Raw genomic sequence first — 15,917 nt, 5'->3', positions numbered from 1 at the left:
ATGCAGCCTCAGTTTCATTTTAAATATGAATATATCGAATTCAGAATTTCAGTTTGCATACTGAACTTCATTTATCCACTTCTGACATCACTGATCTGCGAAAATGTCCCTGGAAGTTTCTGTATAGCTCAGGTTACGCAAAGGAAGTTCAGCTTCCCAGGGGAGTCGTACAGTGAGGAATGTCTGTTTCAGATTTTGACGCCAGAGAGTCAGCCACACAGGATTGCAGGAATGCAAGGAATGTGTCTTTCCCATATTCAGACATTTTCCAAATAGGTTCCCCACATAACATTAGTGTCTGTCCTAATCAGGAATGCACAGCAGTGAAGCTGAGCCACAGCTTATGTGACTTTGCACTTGGGCTGTCGTCACTTAAGATTTTGCATTTCCTTAAATCTGGAACTGGGTTTCCCAGCATGTGATTCCCTGCATATACTACAGTCAGAGTAAAAGCAATATGTTTGAAGACATGATCTTTATGTGTGTGATAGTTTTTCTTACATTTGGTCTCTCTTTTTCTCCCCATACTCCTCTTGGGACTGTGTCCATCTCATTTCTTGGGCACCCTGCCAGCAGTTGGCTTGGTAACAGGTGTCATTATACAGTTGTTATGTAGTGCCATCAGTACTAGAGTTACATGGCCTCCTCTATAAATACATAATAGCGACATGATTTACTGGCCCCCTTCCTGGCCATGGCCGGTCATATTAAGTGAGGCCAACTACAGTAAAGAGAGTAAATCACTTTGCCCACCTTGAAGGAAGCAAACCCATCTGTTAGGGTGGACAGAGCTGCTTTGATACTAATAGAGACACTCTGTCTTGTTACTGACCACTGCCACTAAGCATGAAGGAAGGGGGGGGTTCTTGTTATTGCACATTTTGTGTAGAAGTGTGTATGCATTTTTTCTGATTTGTTAAGTGTACATCGCTGACGACTGCCCGGACAGATAAGAGTTGGGATCTTTCTCTGTTCTACATCTGAATGCTTGCTGGGCCCAGCAGGGTGTAACGCTGCGGTGGGCAGGATTCAAACGCTTCAGGGTAGAAATCCCACTGTTTGTCTCAAACGGATCTCTGGATGGCATTATTTGCTGTTTCCTTCATGACTTCAGTTCAGGTGGGGGGTTTTTTCCACTTGCCCTTTGTACTAGAAATAAAATTCAAACATTTATTCCAAAGTACAGAGCTCAGGGAATCTTATCAAAAAGTGTCTAAACATAAATAAATATAAACTGCTGCTGACACTGGATTTGTTCAAAGCAATATGTTTAATCTGTGCTAAAGCTATGTTGAGATCTTTCAAGATAATTGAAAATTCTTAGAGGTAGCTTTTTTTTTGGAAGGTAAATTTGAGACTGAACTAAAAGTAGCTTTTAATCACAGATGTCTTTTATGTCTCCCTGTTTCCCCACAAATGCTGAGTCAGTAATGACACATTATTTGCATGATTTTGCTGATTATAACCTTATCACAGTCCTGCAGAACCAACTCCCATTTCTGTTGTCCATGAGCTCAGATGAACTTCTCTGGAGGTTTTACTTGAAGCTGACAAGTGTAAAGCTTTTAGCTCAGCGAGTGTCAATCGCAGCAGATTATTGTTATGTGGCCGAAGGTTTATAAAGACAATGTGTGCAGCAGCGTCAGACTCTCCGATGGCAGAGAGAGTAGATTAATTTGTAAAACCTAAATTATTAAAGATCAGATAAAAGATGTCATTTCCAGTTGAGCTGTTTGCAACAATAGCAGATGTCAGCTTTGTATTTGTAGGCCACTGCTCCAGCAAAACATGTTACATTAAAACAGAGAAGTAGAAATAGCACAGAGTGTTTGAGATAGTATTCTTACTGTCACTGTTTTTACAGTAATAAAGGCAGAATGAAGAAGTGGAGGACAGGATGAAGGTCAGCATTGAGGGAGAAATGAGGACAGGGCGCTAGCTGACATCGTAAAAGAGCGAGGATGAGAGATAAGAAGTGGCAGGGAAGGAAAAACAAACAGTGCGGGTGAAAATAAGAATGAGACGCTGTAGGTTCCATGGTGTCAAATTTGGAGGTGATTCATTCATCATCCCTCAAGATTTAAATGACAAGCTCTCTTCTCTACCTAACCCACCTTCAGCAAACCCACAGGTACAGCTTCATTTATCACCCCAAGACTTTTAACAGTAAATAGTAAATTGATGAACTTCAGATTGTTTTTTTTTTTTTTTTTTCAAATTGGGGTTTAAAAATTTCTTGATAAATGAGAAAAAGGCATATTCATGGCCATTGCACATTTTAGTCATCGATAGTACCATGTAGAGTAATAACAAGGAAATCAAGAGCAAGATTGTCAGAGAAATGGGACTATAAAGCAAAAAGAAGCAGAGATTGAAGTGATATTGTGTGTAGCAGAGAGGTAATATACTGTAATTTAAAAGAAGAACCAAGTCATTCTTCAAAAGATGAATTTTCTATCTTCAGCAGAATAAGTCCTGACTGTAGTTTAAAGAGTATGTCACTCAGCTATTTCTCTTCTTTAAGGAAAAATGTAGGGAAATAAAATTATTCACTTTCTTGAGTAGGAGTTGGCGAGTTACACGAGAGGGCTGGACTTCATGCAGAGCTGGACAGTTTTTATTTATTTAAGTTCTTTTTTATTTCATCGCCTCAGAGATGAAGCGCGCACCCTGTCTGCTTTCTTTATTTAACAAAACCACAGCGTTTTGTTGTTATTATGAGGGAATACAACTAAAACTAGGCCCTTTACAGATTCGAATGATACATTGCTTTTATCTGTACAATCAAAATTGATGGAGTAATTTAAGTTTGTTTCGGCGTTATCAGGAGAAGATGCCACACAACGCGCAGGCGCGTTCGTCGACCCCTGAGGGTTAAGCTCAACAAAAAAGCTACAACCAAAATATAAACATGACAATTCGTTGACAATTATGGCAGGTTATGTCTTGAATATAATTATTTATTTATGTTTGTAATTATTATATACATTTCACCTGTATAGGATTATATCTGTGAGTGAAATAACACTACCAAGTGAAGTTTTCTCTAATTAAACAGAGAGGGGAAAACTGAAAGCATAGACTGTTGCAGTGTACGTGTTGACACATGCACCAAGAGATTAAGATAAAGAAGAAGAAGAACATGAAGATATTGATGATGTTGTGTTGGTATCGCTCCTCACAAAATCTTTACTGCTGCTCTAAAAAAAAAAAGGGAGGGGAGGGGGGGATTTGAGGTGCATGGTCCGGCTCAAATAGAAAGCCCTATATATCCAGTGTTCATGAGGTGCGCATGAATTTTCCACTAGCGCAAATGTGCTGTGGCCCATGTGTTGGAAGTGAGATTATCTGGTATGTCACTTTGCCACGAGTGATATGGTAAAAAAAACACCAAGGACTCTAAACACTGTGGGGCCGTGATGAAAACTTCACAACTGTCATTTCAGTTATTCATTGCATTTTCACGGGCAAAGTGTACACATCTCTGACTCTCTATATCTTAAGGGAATAAACACCAACTGCCAACACCAGCTCTATCTGTCATTCCCAGTGACTTTCAGTATCTTTATAGTTTCCTTAGAGATAAAATCTAATGAGAGACAGCAAGCATAACATGGCAGTAATAGACCAGAGCAGGCCAAACTAGAGCTGAGCCCAAGATGACTCAAAATGCTGAGAGTTTATATGGGTATGTATAGATTTATTACATTTAGGTTCTGATTTTCCAAAATATAAAGAAATGATGTATTTCAGTTAAATTGTCAACTAAAACAATGACTGGCTTTAACTTTTTGATTAAAATTCAATTTTAAGCCTGAGAGTATAAAGATCAACAAAGTTTTTAACAGTTGCCACAAATTGACATCAGTTTTAGAAGTTGGAAAACTAAGTCCCAGTCAACATTTGTCACCTCAAAGCAAATGTGACTCCTTGACAACTCCACAGCTCTGTCTCTCTTCCGCACTTTGGGTGGATGCCTTGGTGCTTAAAGGCTTAAGGGGAGGTTTAGTGAGAACAACACCTTTCTGGATCAGCTAACCAGGCACAACTGACAGCTGTGCTTCTCACAATTTGGTGGGTACTTTTTACAGAATGCTCAGCACTGTTGATATCAAATAGGATCATAGTACTTAATCAGAAACACATCCTGGTTGCAATTATTAGAGAGATATAAGAGACGTCGGGATGAGAGTCATGCAGCCACTGTAGAACTTGCAAAGTTCCTATGAAATTGCCTCTGAAATCACTGGTTCCCAGTGAGCGAAAACCAACATGAGACAGTTTTATGCTTGTGCACGCATCTGTATTATTTACAAATAGAAAGCATATAAAACCTTCATACTGGTGATTTTATGGCCTCCCTGCATTCACATAACCAGTCAGATTGCCTGTTTTCTTCTTGGCAGACATCTCCTGCAACCACTTGTTTCTGCGTGTCAGCTGCAGTTCTCATTATGCTGTTATATTTGTGAGGGTGCTCACAGCACGTTTGTGACCCCCTGTGGGTGCTGCAGACCTGCCTGTGCATCTCTGCATATACACTATCATCTGCTTTTTTTTTTTTCAACTTTTTGTCAAATCACAATCCAAATTAATGTCACAAATAAAACTGATTCCTTCTCTCTATTTTGCTGTTTGTTACAGTAACATTTGTATTGCTGTTTTGTAGGGTGCCCTTCGTTGTCCATGAAGTTCTCATTTGATTTTAGTTTGTACTGTTCAAAAACAAAGCCTTGATAGTAACTGTCTACTCAAACCTTGGACTTAGTGAAAGTATAAGGCCTTTGTTTACTTACTCCATGAAATTGGGGGAAATTCATAGCAGTGTTTTACTGAAAAGAGTTTTTGTTGAACATTATTTTTATTATAGCAGTGAGTCAGAGGGTTTTAGAAACACAGAGTCAAGCACGGCCTCTGGGTTCCCATCAGTCAGAATGACTCAGACCCAACACGCTGTTATTGCATTTTCGAAAATAAGACAAAATGAATAAGCGTGTCATATGAATACACCAACGAGCCAGCAGCTAGATAATTGTATTACAGCCAATGAAACATGGATGTGTGCTGCCTGTCTGTCTGTGTGGCTCTCTCTTGCTGTTAGGCACTTTTTTCTGTTTTTTCCTTTTTCTAATTGTCACTTTATGTACCTTGTCTCGTTTTTCGTGGAGAAGCTAAGCAGGTATTTTGGCTAAATTGACTTGTGAATATAAAATCCATTGGCAACAGAAACCAATCAAGAGGAGAAGAGGATAGTAAAACTCATCATGCTGAAGGCTGCAGCTTGGAAATGGTGGGAAGTGAACACAGTCTACTGAATACTGTCACACACAGCATCTTGTCAGTTTGTTAAAAGGCTTGTCTTTATCTGATCCCTGATTTTACATATACATCCTAAAGATGTAGACAAACTGAAGAAAAAAGCAAAAAAAATATAAATGTAGTGTTGTTATTACTTAACCAGTTTTGCTGAGACAGCAAATGATACTTTGGGAGATGAACTGTTGAAGTTGTTGTCAGAGGGAAATCTCACTGGTGATGAGGCCATATGGCTACCAAGCCTGTCAATTAAAATGTGAAAACCTTTGCCGTCAAAATAAATCCTTAGCAGTTTGGAAATTCAAATATTTTCCATCCTACCTAGAATAAACCTATACCGATTTCATATATGTGCATTAAGTAGTGTCAAGACTTACATACAACCCTTATCTATGCCAGCTAATCCCTATTCAGGGTCACAGGGATCTGCTGGAGCCTATCCCAGCTCTCTTTCAGGCGAAGGGCAGGGGTACACCCTGGACAGGTCACCAGTCCATCACAGGGCAGTGCTGAGACTTGTTAAAACTATCTTAGCATGGAACCAGGGCTTTCAAACACCTCCTCTCTTCTTCTGCTTCTTGTGTTTTGTGTACATATGTCACATTGTGATTTATCAAGTCTACCCAGGTGTGGCATTGAAGTATGGATATAGATATGTGTATTATATGTTTGGCTCAGGCCTGATTCAGTTTATCTTTGCTGAACATACAATATCTTGATTTCATTCAACATTGTCATTGTTTGGACAGCTATTAGAGGGTAAAGCATTCCAAGCAACAAATCAAACCTATTCATGCTAGGTGCACAAAGAGCATTTATCTGGGACTACATTCATTTTATTTGTATCTTTGGAATCTAGGTCCCTTTCAGGGCTGCAGGCTGTGTACATCCTCTGATTTAGTTTGTGATCAGCACAGACCTGTACTCTATGTTTCTCTGGACTTTCTATACTGTAAATCACCTTAAATAATTTTAACTCAAAACCCTATTGCTGATTGATCAAAGCTCCCCTGTCTCTCCACACAGCAGCCAGTCCAGGCCACCGTGACGATAATCTCTTTAGTCAAGAGTCATGTTGGTCAGGTAGAGCTTGAGTCTCCCGGACAGGAATATTCCTTATCTAGCCCACCACTAGTAGCACCGGCCTAATGATATAATTCAGGACTGTGTATAAAGCTGGGTGTGGATAACAGAGATTTGTTATGAGCCGAACTGCACACAATTCAGATGATGAAACTGTTTTAAAGCTCCACTCATACCGATGGATTTATAATATACTGTAGGCTCTGGTGTCTGTGGGATGGAAGTAGATGCACAAATCGATGAAGACATGAGGACTGCTCACACACTGAGCTTAAATAAGAGCTGAAACAGCTTCAAACAGAAAGACACAGTGCCAGGATTCAGTTTAGACTTTCTTCTCTGTAAACTCCATATTTATCCAAAATATAATACAAGTGAAGTAATTACCGGTCTGGCAAGTTAGTGATATATACTGTAAATTTAATTTGCTGTAATAATCCATAAAAAGAACTGTGCAACAATTAGCATTAACAACTAGGTATAATTTATCATGTATTTTGACTATCATGTCCTGCTGATTAGTTCCTTTACCTTGTATTATTCAACTTATCAGATTTTACTTATAGAAATTAAATAAAATTTAGTATCACATTGATTTTTTTTTTCATTTTAAGAACCAGTAGTAAATCAATAGATGTATTATTCACAAGATCATAAAATGCATAGATTTTACAACCACATTTATCAGTGAGGTCTCCATGTTCTCCATCTTCTAAATAGAATAGAAATAGAATAATATGACTTCCCCAGTCTTAGTTTTGGTTATGCCTGGCCATTTAAAATCTGTGATAACAATATTTCTGAGAACATTTAAAAGCCAACGCCTTTAAGCCCACTAGACTTTAAATTTTGTGGCTACACTGAGATGTCCACACAGTCTACAAGAACCCTTAGATGATGAAATCTATGTTACACAGTTCTTTGTGGACACACAAACACAGAAAGTATGAGCTGCCCTTACATGTATTTAGTTGAAAAGAAATTCTCTCTTTTTTTTTAGTCCTTTTGTTTGTTGGTCCGGTTGTTTCTACATATTCATTTAAAAGATATACACAGTTTTTACACAACACAATTAGTGCATCACCACAGATTTATAAAAAAACAAAAAAAAAAACAGCTCATTACACACTAGCCAAGCCAATTATATATGTGTTATTTTCCTTTCTCAGTATCAGTCCATGAAAAGGAGAGCTGCACTGTCGCAACTAAATCCAATGTAGTCTGGTTGAAATGAACAGAAAGATCCTTTAAGCCCATTCAACCATATCTCTGTTTTCTACTAACCCCACTTCATCTCAGTCCAGTCCCCTCTAATCCACAGCATTAAATCCCCATTTCTTGACATTTAAATATCACAGTATCATTCACTTGTAATCTGATATGAATTGTCTAATAAAGGCCTCTACAAAGTAGGGAGTAGGGAAACAGTGATAGGGATTTGCTTCATGTACCGTATATTTCTGATTATTTTTTGCAGTATTTTTTTTTCTCTTTTTTTTTTTTTTTTTTTTTGGTTATTGTTAGCAGTCCTGGGTCATTCTGTCCCTGACCCAAACAAATATTTGGGAAAAACACACACAGGCTTATGGGATATCCAAAAATTTTATAAACAATATCAAATGCCAGCTCTTGTCTGGTCTTCTCACTGCTTTTCACTACCCATAACACATCACTATTGTCTTTCGAGCCTACAGGGAAATTTCTTGATCCTAGTCCTCTCATGTGGCTAAAAACTTGCATCGCTACTGGATTTATGTCCATTTAGGATAGCTTTCAATATCATAAGCCTTAAAGGAATAAGCAGTTGGGATTAATAAAGCAGAATGCTAAAAGAGAGTGAGACTGGAAGTATGATTGTCCTTCCTTACCCTTCCCTGGTATCCTTCCTCTGTTTTTTTTTTTTTTGAGAAACTTTATTTAAATCCCCAGAAGACATATAAATGAAAGCAAGCATCCTCTGTCTGTGGAGCTGCTTCTTTTTATTGCTGCACCCCCACTGTGCTCTCATAGTCGCTTACAGCTTGAAGGTCACACGAGCTCACTTAAAGATCTGCAGCATCTTACTCAGAGCTAGACACTCACACTGTGAAAATTAATACCTTACTGTTAAACACTTTTATTTGCTTGTTTGTTTGTTTATGTTGATGTTGAATGACCCCCAACAAGCAAAAGACAAGATTCATAAATGAACCTCTTTAGGGTTTGAGAGACAAACCAAAAATGTTAACATTATATTTAGTTTTAAACATCCCTATTGGTCTCATTAATTGTGCCACAGCCAATGAGTCATGAGACCAGCATGACTCTCCTTTTGTTATACTTCCTTACAATTCGTTACTCTCAAGAGTTGCGCCCTATGGAATATTATCCTCAGACAAAAACCCTGTTTCCCAGAAGGCTTGTGTTACTGACATGTCCAGACTCTGAAAAGCCTCTTGTTAACAACAGCTCTAAAGTGAGCTTGTTCTATTCTATTGCTCTTTCTCGAGTTTAATCTCTGTGTTTGTCTCTCGCTGTCATTTCACTCTCATTGTTTCTAATGTTCATGGGGGAGGATCCTGAATTAATTAAGAAAAATACTTTGAAGTTGGATACTTAGCCAGAGGGTATGTTGTTGTGGTTGAAACTGCATTTTTAGTTATTTATTTATTTAGTTTGTTTATTGTTGTTGTTGTTGTTGTTACATTGCCCAGAGATTCAGCTGCTGGACAGTGTCATTGTGCACCTTAAAAGCTTATTCTTCCCTAAAACCAAGTGTTTTTTTATATTCCCCTGCCTGACATGTGGAGTTTTATTACACTTGTGGCCTTCTTTCTGTCACTTAGTTTTTTCAGTTATTCCATACTTGAACTTCAATTTGACCTCAGATAAAATCCTTTTTAACGTTCTTTTAGCAACGTAATAATGAGCTAAGCCCATGCCTCAGGTTGGGTAGTAACATAATACACTAATTGAATTACCATAATATCATTTCGGAAATTGCCACCTGTTAGTTTGTCACGGTTAATGTTACACTTACTATAGATGAGAAATGTAGACATTTTTAAAGAAATTAATTGTTAGGTTGTTGGATTACTAAAAAAACATGTTTGTATGGATTGTAACCTTAAACTCACAAATGCTTCGTGACTGCATTTGTGCAGTGGTGACTAGAGATTAAACTGTAACAGCAGTCTAAAAATTGAGTTAAATGTGTTTTCAATAAATTCTATATCATATGCAAGACTCCTATAAGAAGACCCCCGCACAGTCTCTTTCAGTCTCGGTAACTAGGATTAAAATCTAAATAAGGATATGTCCTTTTTTATCTCAAAGAGAAATTGGATCATCTGTAAAGGAATGAGACCCAAGAGCCCTCAACACAATGAAGTCATATGAGGGGGCGGTGATCTAACCTAAGATGACGGGCTGTCAGCAGCTGCAGTTGTAACTGTGCTGAGACAGACAGAATAAGGACTGAAGTAGTGAGGCACAGAGTGAGAAAGGAGACAGGTTAGGAAGAGAGGAGACATACTGTAGAAAGGAAAAAACAGTAGAGAATGACAGAAAGACAGATAAAGAAAAGAGACCCACAGAAGAAACAGGCGACTGAATTAGGGCGCTGGCCAGACTGGAGTAAGTGTGCCAAGCTGCCCCTCTCAGCATGGGACTCATGCCTATTTCCATCCCAACAGTCCTTTCCATTTCTGTCACACTCTCTGATCACTCTGATGACATGCCACATCCCAAGCTGAATCAGTGAATGAATGATATTATCCTGTGCTAATAACCCTACCTACCCCAGCAAGCTGTGCCTCAAGCAACTGGAATACAATTTGTCACTTATTTCTGCTTGGCTTTTTTTCCTCCACAGTCCATTGTACTGTGACATGTGTTCCTCTGCATCTGTTATTCCACATTTCTTCCACTCCTGCATTCAACCCCAATGCTGTCTCTGTCTCTCATTAAGCAACTTTTTATATTCACATCCTTAAATCCGTAATAATTAAAAATGAAAATAGATGAAAATATATAGTGCTAAAATGAAAATTGCAGAAACATCAAACAAGCTGTACACAAAAACTGGCACTTACAATGAAGCAACAGTTGTCAAAATATTTCCCTCCTCATGTAAACTGCATGGATCCAGCTAACTCGGAAACATTTCTCTATATTTACCTGCATTTATAAAGGATTTCTGAAGCTTTAATTGTGCTAAATGATTTAATAAATAATTTGTATGAAATCAGCAGATGAACTTATATGGATTATACTTATATATGGATAACTGCTGCATCCCAGTGTCTTTGTCTGATATTAATTTTGATTGCATAAGCCATCAAGTTATCAAAATGTTATTCTGGTTTCATTTGACATTTAATTTTGCTACCTCCTTCATGTCGCCACCCATTCAACACACTGACGCCTTCTCCAACCCAGTGCGCCCTTTGCTGCCTCCACTCCGCCCATGTTTTCCTCCACTCCCTCTCACCATCTCTGTGATTCTAGCTACCTTTGATGTCTGTTGTGTGGTTTAATGAGTTTGTTGTTGATGGTTGCTCTGCTTCCCCCTCTCTCTCTCTGCCACTCGTCCTGCCTGCTGGGCTGAAGCCACAGGGGCTCCATCACAAGTCAGGCAGAACACTGTGTACACACACAACAGATTTTGTGTGGTCACTTCTAGAGTGGCTACACACTTGCGCACACACAGACACACACAGAAAGGTTTCTTTATTCTTTATTTATCTACATGTACAAATATTAGATGTCATCTATCTACACAGAGATATATGCACATCTCCAACAACATGCATGCTCAAATGTCCCATGTACCTGTGCAGATTCTCAGATCGACAGAAACACACGTGCACGTATGTGTAGAGGACAGTGGAGTTTGTTTGACTGAGGCAGCTGTGTTCTGATGTATTAATCATCTTTGTCTCCAGCTTGCTAATTAATGACCCATCTGTCCCTTCTCATTGATGTTCCACTTCAGACTCCTTTATACACAAACATGCACACATGGTTGCAATGCAACAACCAAATGCTGGCTCCAGTGATGTAACTCCAGCAGCAGTTTCACAGAAACAAAAATGAACAGACATGGGGAGCCACACTGTCTCATCTCCATTCATAAGAAGAGTGTTTGTGGCTACTTTGTTGAGGAGGAGTGCTTCTCTTCGGTTGCTGTGCTTTTGGGTGGCAGACGCTGTGCAGGCTTGTCTGTGTGTGTTTATGCACTTATGTGGGTGTATGTGTGTGTTTGTAGGCTTATCAGGTGAGCCCGGGCAGAGTGTCAGATGCGGTAATGGAGGCTTCAAAGACAAGCGCTGCGGTGAGTTCCCTGGCTGCCTTTTACCACTCCCCCATTCCCCGCCGCACTTCCTCCCCTATACCTGCTGCTGGGATGCAGAGAGGCAGACAGGCACAAAAGTAGACACTTGGATGGATTAGGAAGGGATTCAGGGAGGGAGATAAACTGGAAGATAAACAGTTAAGTGGGTGCAAAGTCAAACAGACAAAAGGCAGACAGAGTAAATCGGGCTGAGCGACAGGCAGAGGAGATACTGGAGAGCAGAAAGGCTGCCTGACAGACAGGACAGAGAGACACAGTGAGGTACAGACAGTCAGAGTCGTGGCCAGGTGCTTATCCAGCCCACCTTCCTTTCACTTGCATGAGTAGAGCTTCTACAAACACCCGCCGCTTGTCTGCTGCTTTGTTCTGCTCTTCTCTTTACAGCTGTGGTTGTTGTTGTTGTTTTGGTTCCCATCGTTGTCACCGACCATTGTTGATTTGCTTCCTTTGAACGGCCGTTTCATTTCTGGCTCATTTGTTTGTTTCCATTTTCATCTTTTGTGCTGTATATGTGTTTGACTGAGTTTGTTTCCTGTATGTGTGCCCTTTTTGTTTTGCATTTGGCATACAGTCAGTTAAGAGCTAGTAACTGAGTGTTTGATCTTTAAAATGGATGTCGAATGCTGATTATATGGCTGCTTTTGTTAGTTTAAAGTAAATATTACTGACAGTATATTATCAAAATAAAGTGCTTTACAAGCATTTGTAGCTGTTAAAATGCAAAGATTGATTCCTGGGACTGAATCTTTCATTTATTTCAAATGCTGATCAAGGTATTGATGAGTCAGTATAATCTAGTATAGCATATGCTTTAACTCAACAGAAATCATTTAACGATTATGGTGTATACATGTTTGGCAGAAACCTTAAGTCTTAAAGGACAGAAAATGTCTAAAAAGAAGTTCTGTTCATTGGCTTAAATAATTAATCAGAATTGTTTTCCTTTGATTTATCATGAATTCATACAGTATGTGTCAGCACAAAGACTGTCGGTTTGAATTTCCACATGCTTTCTTTTTAACATAATGGTATAAGCCCATTTTTAGGTCATTGTTTCATGACCACAGGAATAGAAACTCACAATTCTTCACCTGTCCTGCATTATTTTATAGGTATATTGCAACCTATTCTATCTAGTATTTGGACTACCAGACTGAACTATGTTACATGACTGGTTGCCAAACAACAGCAGCAGCAGTTATACAGAGATGTAACAAGGCTTTTTGCATGGATTTCATGTGCTATGAATAAATGCTCAGGCCATGATCACAAGAATGAACAGAGCAGAGCATCAGTATGGAATAACAAAAGGCATGGGATGCATACTGGCATTATGTTGATGACGGGTCACTGATAAGATAAACTTCACCAAACATTCCACACCAAACACATCATGCATGAATCATGACTCTCAGAAATAAAGCAAAGACAGACACTGTCCTTTCATGGTGTTGCTGTCAGATTTGTGTAATCAAGAACAACAGAATGATAAGAAATGATAATAGTAAATCAGCTAAGTTCTGGCTAGTGCCTGTAGCGTTGACGCCTTGTCCATGCACACTCGGACGACTCTGCTAATGTTTTGTCTTGTCCCCTTGTTTCCCTTCTCTGACCTTTGTCCCTCCTCCTGGTCTTTCCTTCTTCCTCCAAGCAGCAAACCCTGGAGAACAACCTGACCAACCTTGTGAAGAGGAACAGTGAACTGGAGAACCAAATGGCAAAGCTCATCCAGATCTGTCAACAGGTTGAGGTATGCAACATGTCTTTGTGCCACCGCTAGTCATGCCTGCAAGTGGGAGAGTAATAAAATATATGTAGGTGTTCTCAATTTTTGTCTCATTGGTGCGCAGCCACCTGGGCTATCGCTACGGGTCATATCCCCTCTTCACGCCTGCGCACTGAAGAGAAATTCATTTACGCCCACCAGGGGTGGGCCCCCCTCTCCTGAACAGAGTGTCCACACGTCCGCAGCTCCCACATATAAGGCGGCAGTTCGGGCGAGCTCTTCCCTTTCTTTTCTTCAGCCTAAGCACTCAGAACAAGATCTTTGAACGACATGACTTCAGCAGACTGCAGCATCACCAGAATCTGCGGCTACATCTTTGAGGACGACCTGCACCCACGCTGCATGGGCTGCATGGGAGCAGAACACGCCAGCAGAGCCCTCACCCCAAGGGCGAACTGCACATTCTGCAAGTGGCTGCCCCTCAAGGCACTCCGCCAGAGAGCAGACTTTTTCATTCTTGCAGCCGAAGAGTGCTGGCAGACCAACGAGAGACCTCCTCCCTCTGCTCCTGCCCCCTGCTCCCACGGTTTTCCCCTTCGCTCTCCCCGCAGAGGAAACTCCCAGCCAGGACGACGAGCTCGAACCCATCCTGGAATTAGCCTTGGACCCAGAGTTAGACGACTCTGCCTCCTGCTCCTCGGCGGCCCCCCAAGGCTCCTAGGCTACCCTGCTCCTGGTCTAGCCCGGCACCCAAACCCCCTGCAAACAGCGAAGGTTCTGATGGTGCGCGGGAAATATGCCGCCAAAGAGTGCTGGCAGACCGAGGAGAGGTCTCCTTCCTCTGCTCTGCCCCCTGCTCCCACGGTTCTTCTCCCCTTCTCTCTCCCCAAACTCCCAGCTGGGAGCTTGAACCCATCCTGGAATTAGCCTTGGAGGAGAGTCTGACGACTCTGCCTCCTGCCACTCCCCCAGCCAAATGTCTGCTGCTAGCATCCTAGCTGAGCAGCCTCTTCTATGCCTATGCCGGCCATGGCTCAGCTATTACAAGAGTTCCTGGGCATTATCACGATGACAGCTAACAGGTGTAAGCTCCCCGTCGCTCCTGAGCTGGTTCAACTGCTTCAGGATTCCCACTTCGGTCGGTACAACCCACGGCAGGCACCACTCCGTGTACCTGTTTGGCCTTGATCACCTACCATCTCCGCTCAGCATTGGAGCCAGCCAAGCTAAAAGCTCCAGTGTCGACCTTCTCTCCCATCATGCCGGTGGCTGACCTAATGGTAGGTGGTTTTCCCACGGTCCCAGCACTGGAACAGAGCCTGGCCTCTCTGTTCGAAGCAAAAGTGCATGCTACGGGCCAGGCAGTGGCCTGCCCCCCCCCCCCCCCCGGCTCCGAAGTAACGTGCTAGCTGCTAAGCTAGCGGACCGGTCCCATCAGTGCGCCTTCCAGACCACCGCTGCAGCTAATAACATCGTCATCCTGGTTCACTCCCTGTCTGAGCTCAAGGCAGACCCCAAGGCCCTCCCGCCTGATTGCTCAGAGGAGCTTAGCAAGATGGTGGGCACTATTCTGGCTCTCTGTGCCCCTATTGCTGTGGGAGCGGCCCACATCGCCACGTGTTAGATGATGGCGCACTGGAATAATTGGCTGCACGTCTCTCCCATCCCAGAGATGGTGAGGAAGGATTTGTTGGAGGGTCCCATTAGCCGTGACAGCTTATTTGGACCACACTTCCACTTATCGCCCAAGGGCAAGACATCCCACCGGATCCCGAGCTCCCGCTCCCAGTCACCGCCCTCAACCAGCGGTTGCTCTGGCTCTGACCCCTTCCTCCTCGGACCAGATGCCTCCTGCTCCTCGGCGGCCCCCCAAGGCTCCTTGGCTAGCCTGCTCCTGGTCTAGCCCAGCACCTGAACCTCCCTGCAAACAGCAAACGTTCTGATGATGCGCGGGGAATAAGTGTGGTGTTCTTAAGTTTTCAGGAATGTATGTCCCTTGTTTATGGTTCTGAGGAAAATAAGCATGTTTACATCCCCCTGAAGGGCAAATATTCTTCTGTAGCCCAGCCGACCTCTGCCAGTCGTCAGCACGTGCGAACTAGCTTGAGCGAGCATGCTAATCAGCACACTCCCTTCACACAGCTGTCTCATTTGGGCCCTCTGTCGGCTAATCTTTGATTTGATCACAAGAGGGCGCCCGCGGATAGCGAATCAGACATCCTCACTATTTCCGGAGACAGGGAATGAGAGTCCTGTCCTACCTCGGTGACCTACTTCTGCTGGCCCACTCCCCAGAGGAGTTGTGGCAGCAGACAGCGTCAGCGATCTGTTGGCTCTATCATTATTCCCGCAGTGTCTTCAGATCAGGGAGGATCGCAGTGCGGCAGTTTTGCGTCCTAACCCTGCATACATGCCTAAATGCTTCGCAGCTTCTCTGCCCGGTGCGCGCTCTAGTAT

At 41.8% G+C, this 15,917-nt stretch overlaps 1 protein-coding gene across 8 annotated transcripts in view; it reads left to right on the top strand.

Annotated features, from left to right (window-relative positions):
- The window catches only part of mid2 (midline 2), a 126,502-nt gene that overhangs the window by 71,993 nt on the left and 38,592 nt on the right, over nucleotides 1-15,917 (top strand). For 7 of the 8 annotated variants that reach the window (XM_026330368.1, XM_026330369.1, XM_026330371.1 and 4 more), the window contains 2 exons: nucleotides 11,648-11,713; nucleotides 13,389-13,484. In XM_026330368.1, the coding sequence (XP_026186153.1) occupies nucleotides 11,648-11,713; nucleotides 13,389-13,484 (162 nt within the window). The remainder of the gene's footprint in view (nucleotides 1-11,647; nucleotides 11,714-13,388; nucleotides 13,485-15,917) is intronic. The other variant, XM_026330366.2, reaches the window with a different exon arrangement.

Source organism: Mastacembelus armatus, chromosome 10 (assembly GCF_900324485.2).
Source record: "Mastacembelus armatus chromosome 10, fMasArm1.2, whole genome shotgun sequence".
NCBI classification, from domain to species: Eukaryota; Metazoa; Chordata; class Actinopteri; order Synbranchiformes; family Mastacembelidae; genus Mastacembelus; species Mastacembelus armatus.
This window is presented reverse-complemented; position numbering and strand designations above follow the sequence as displayed.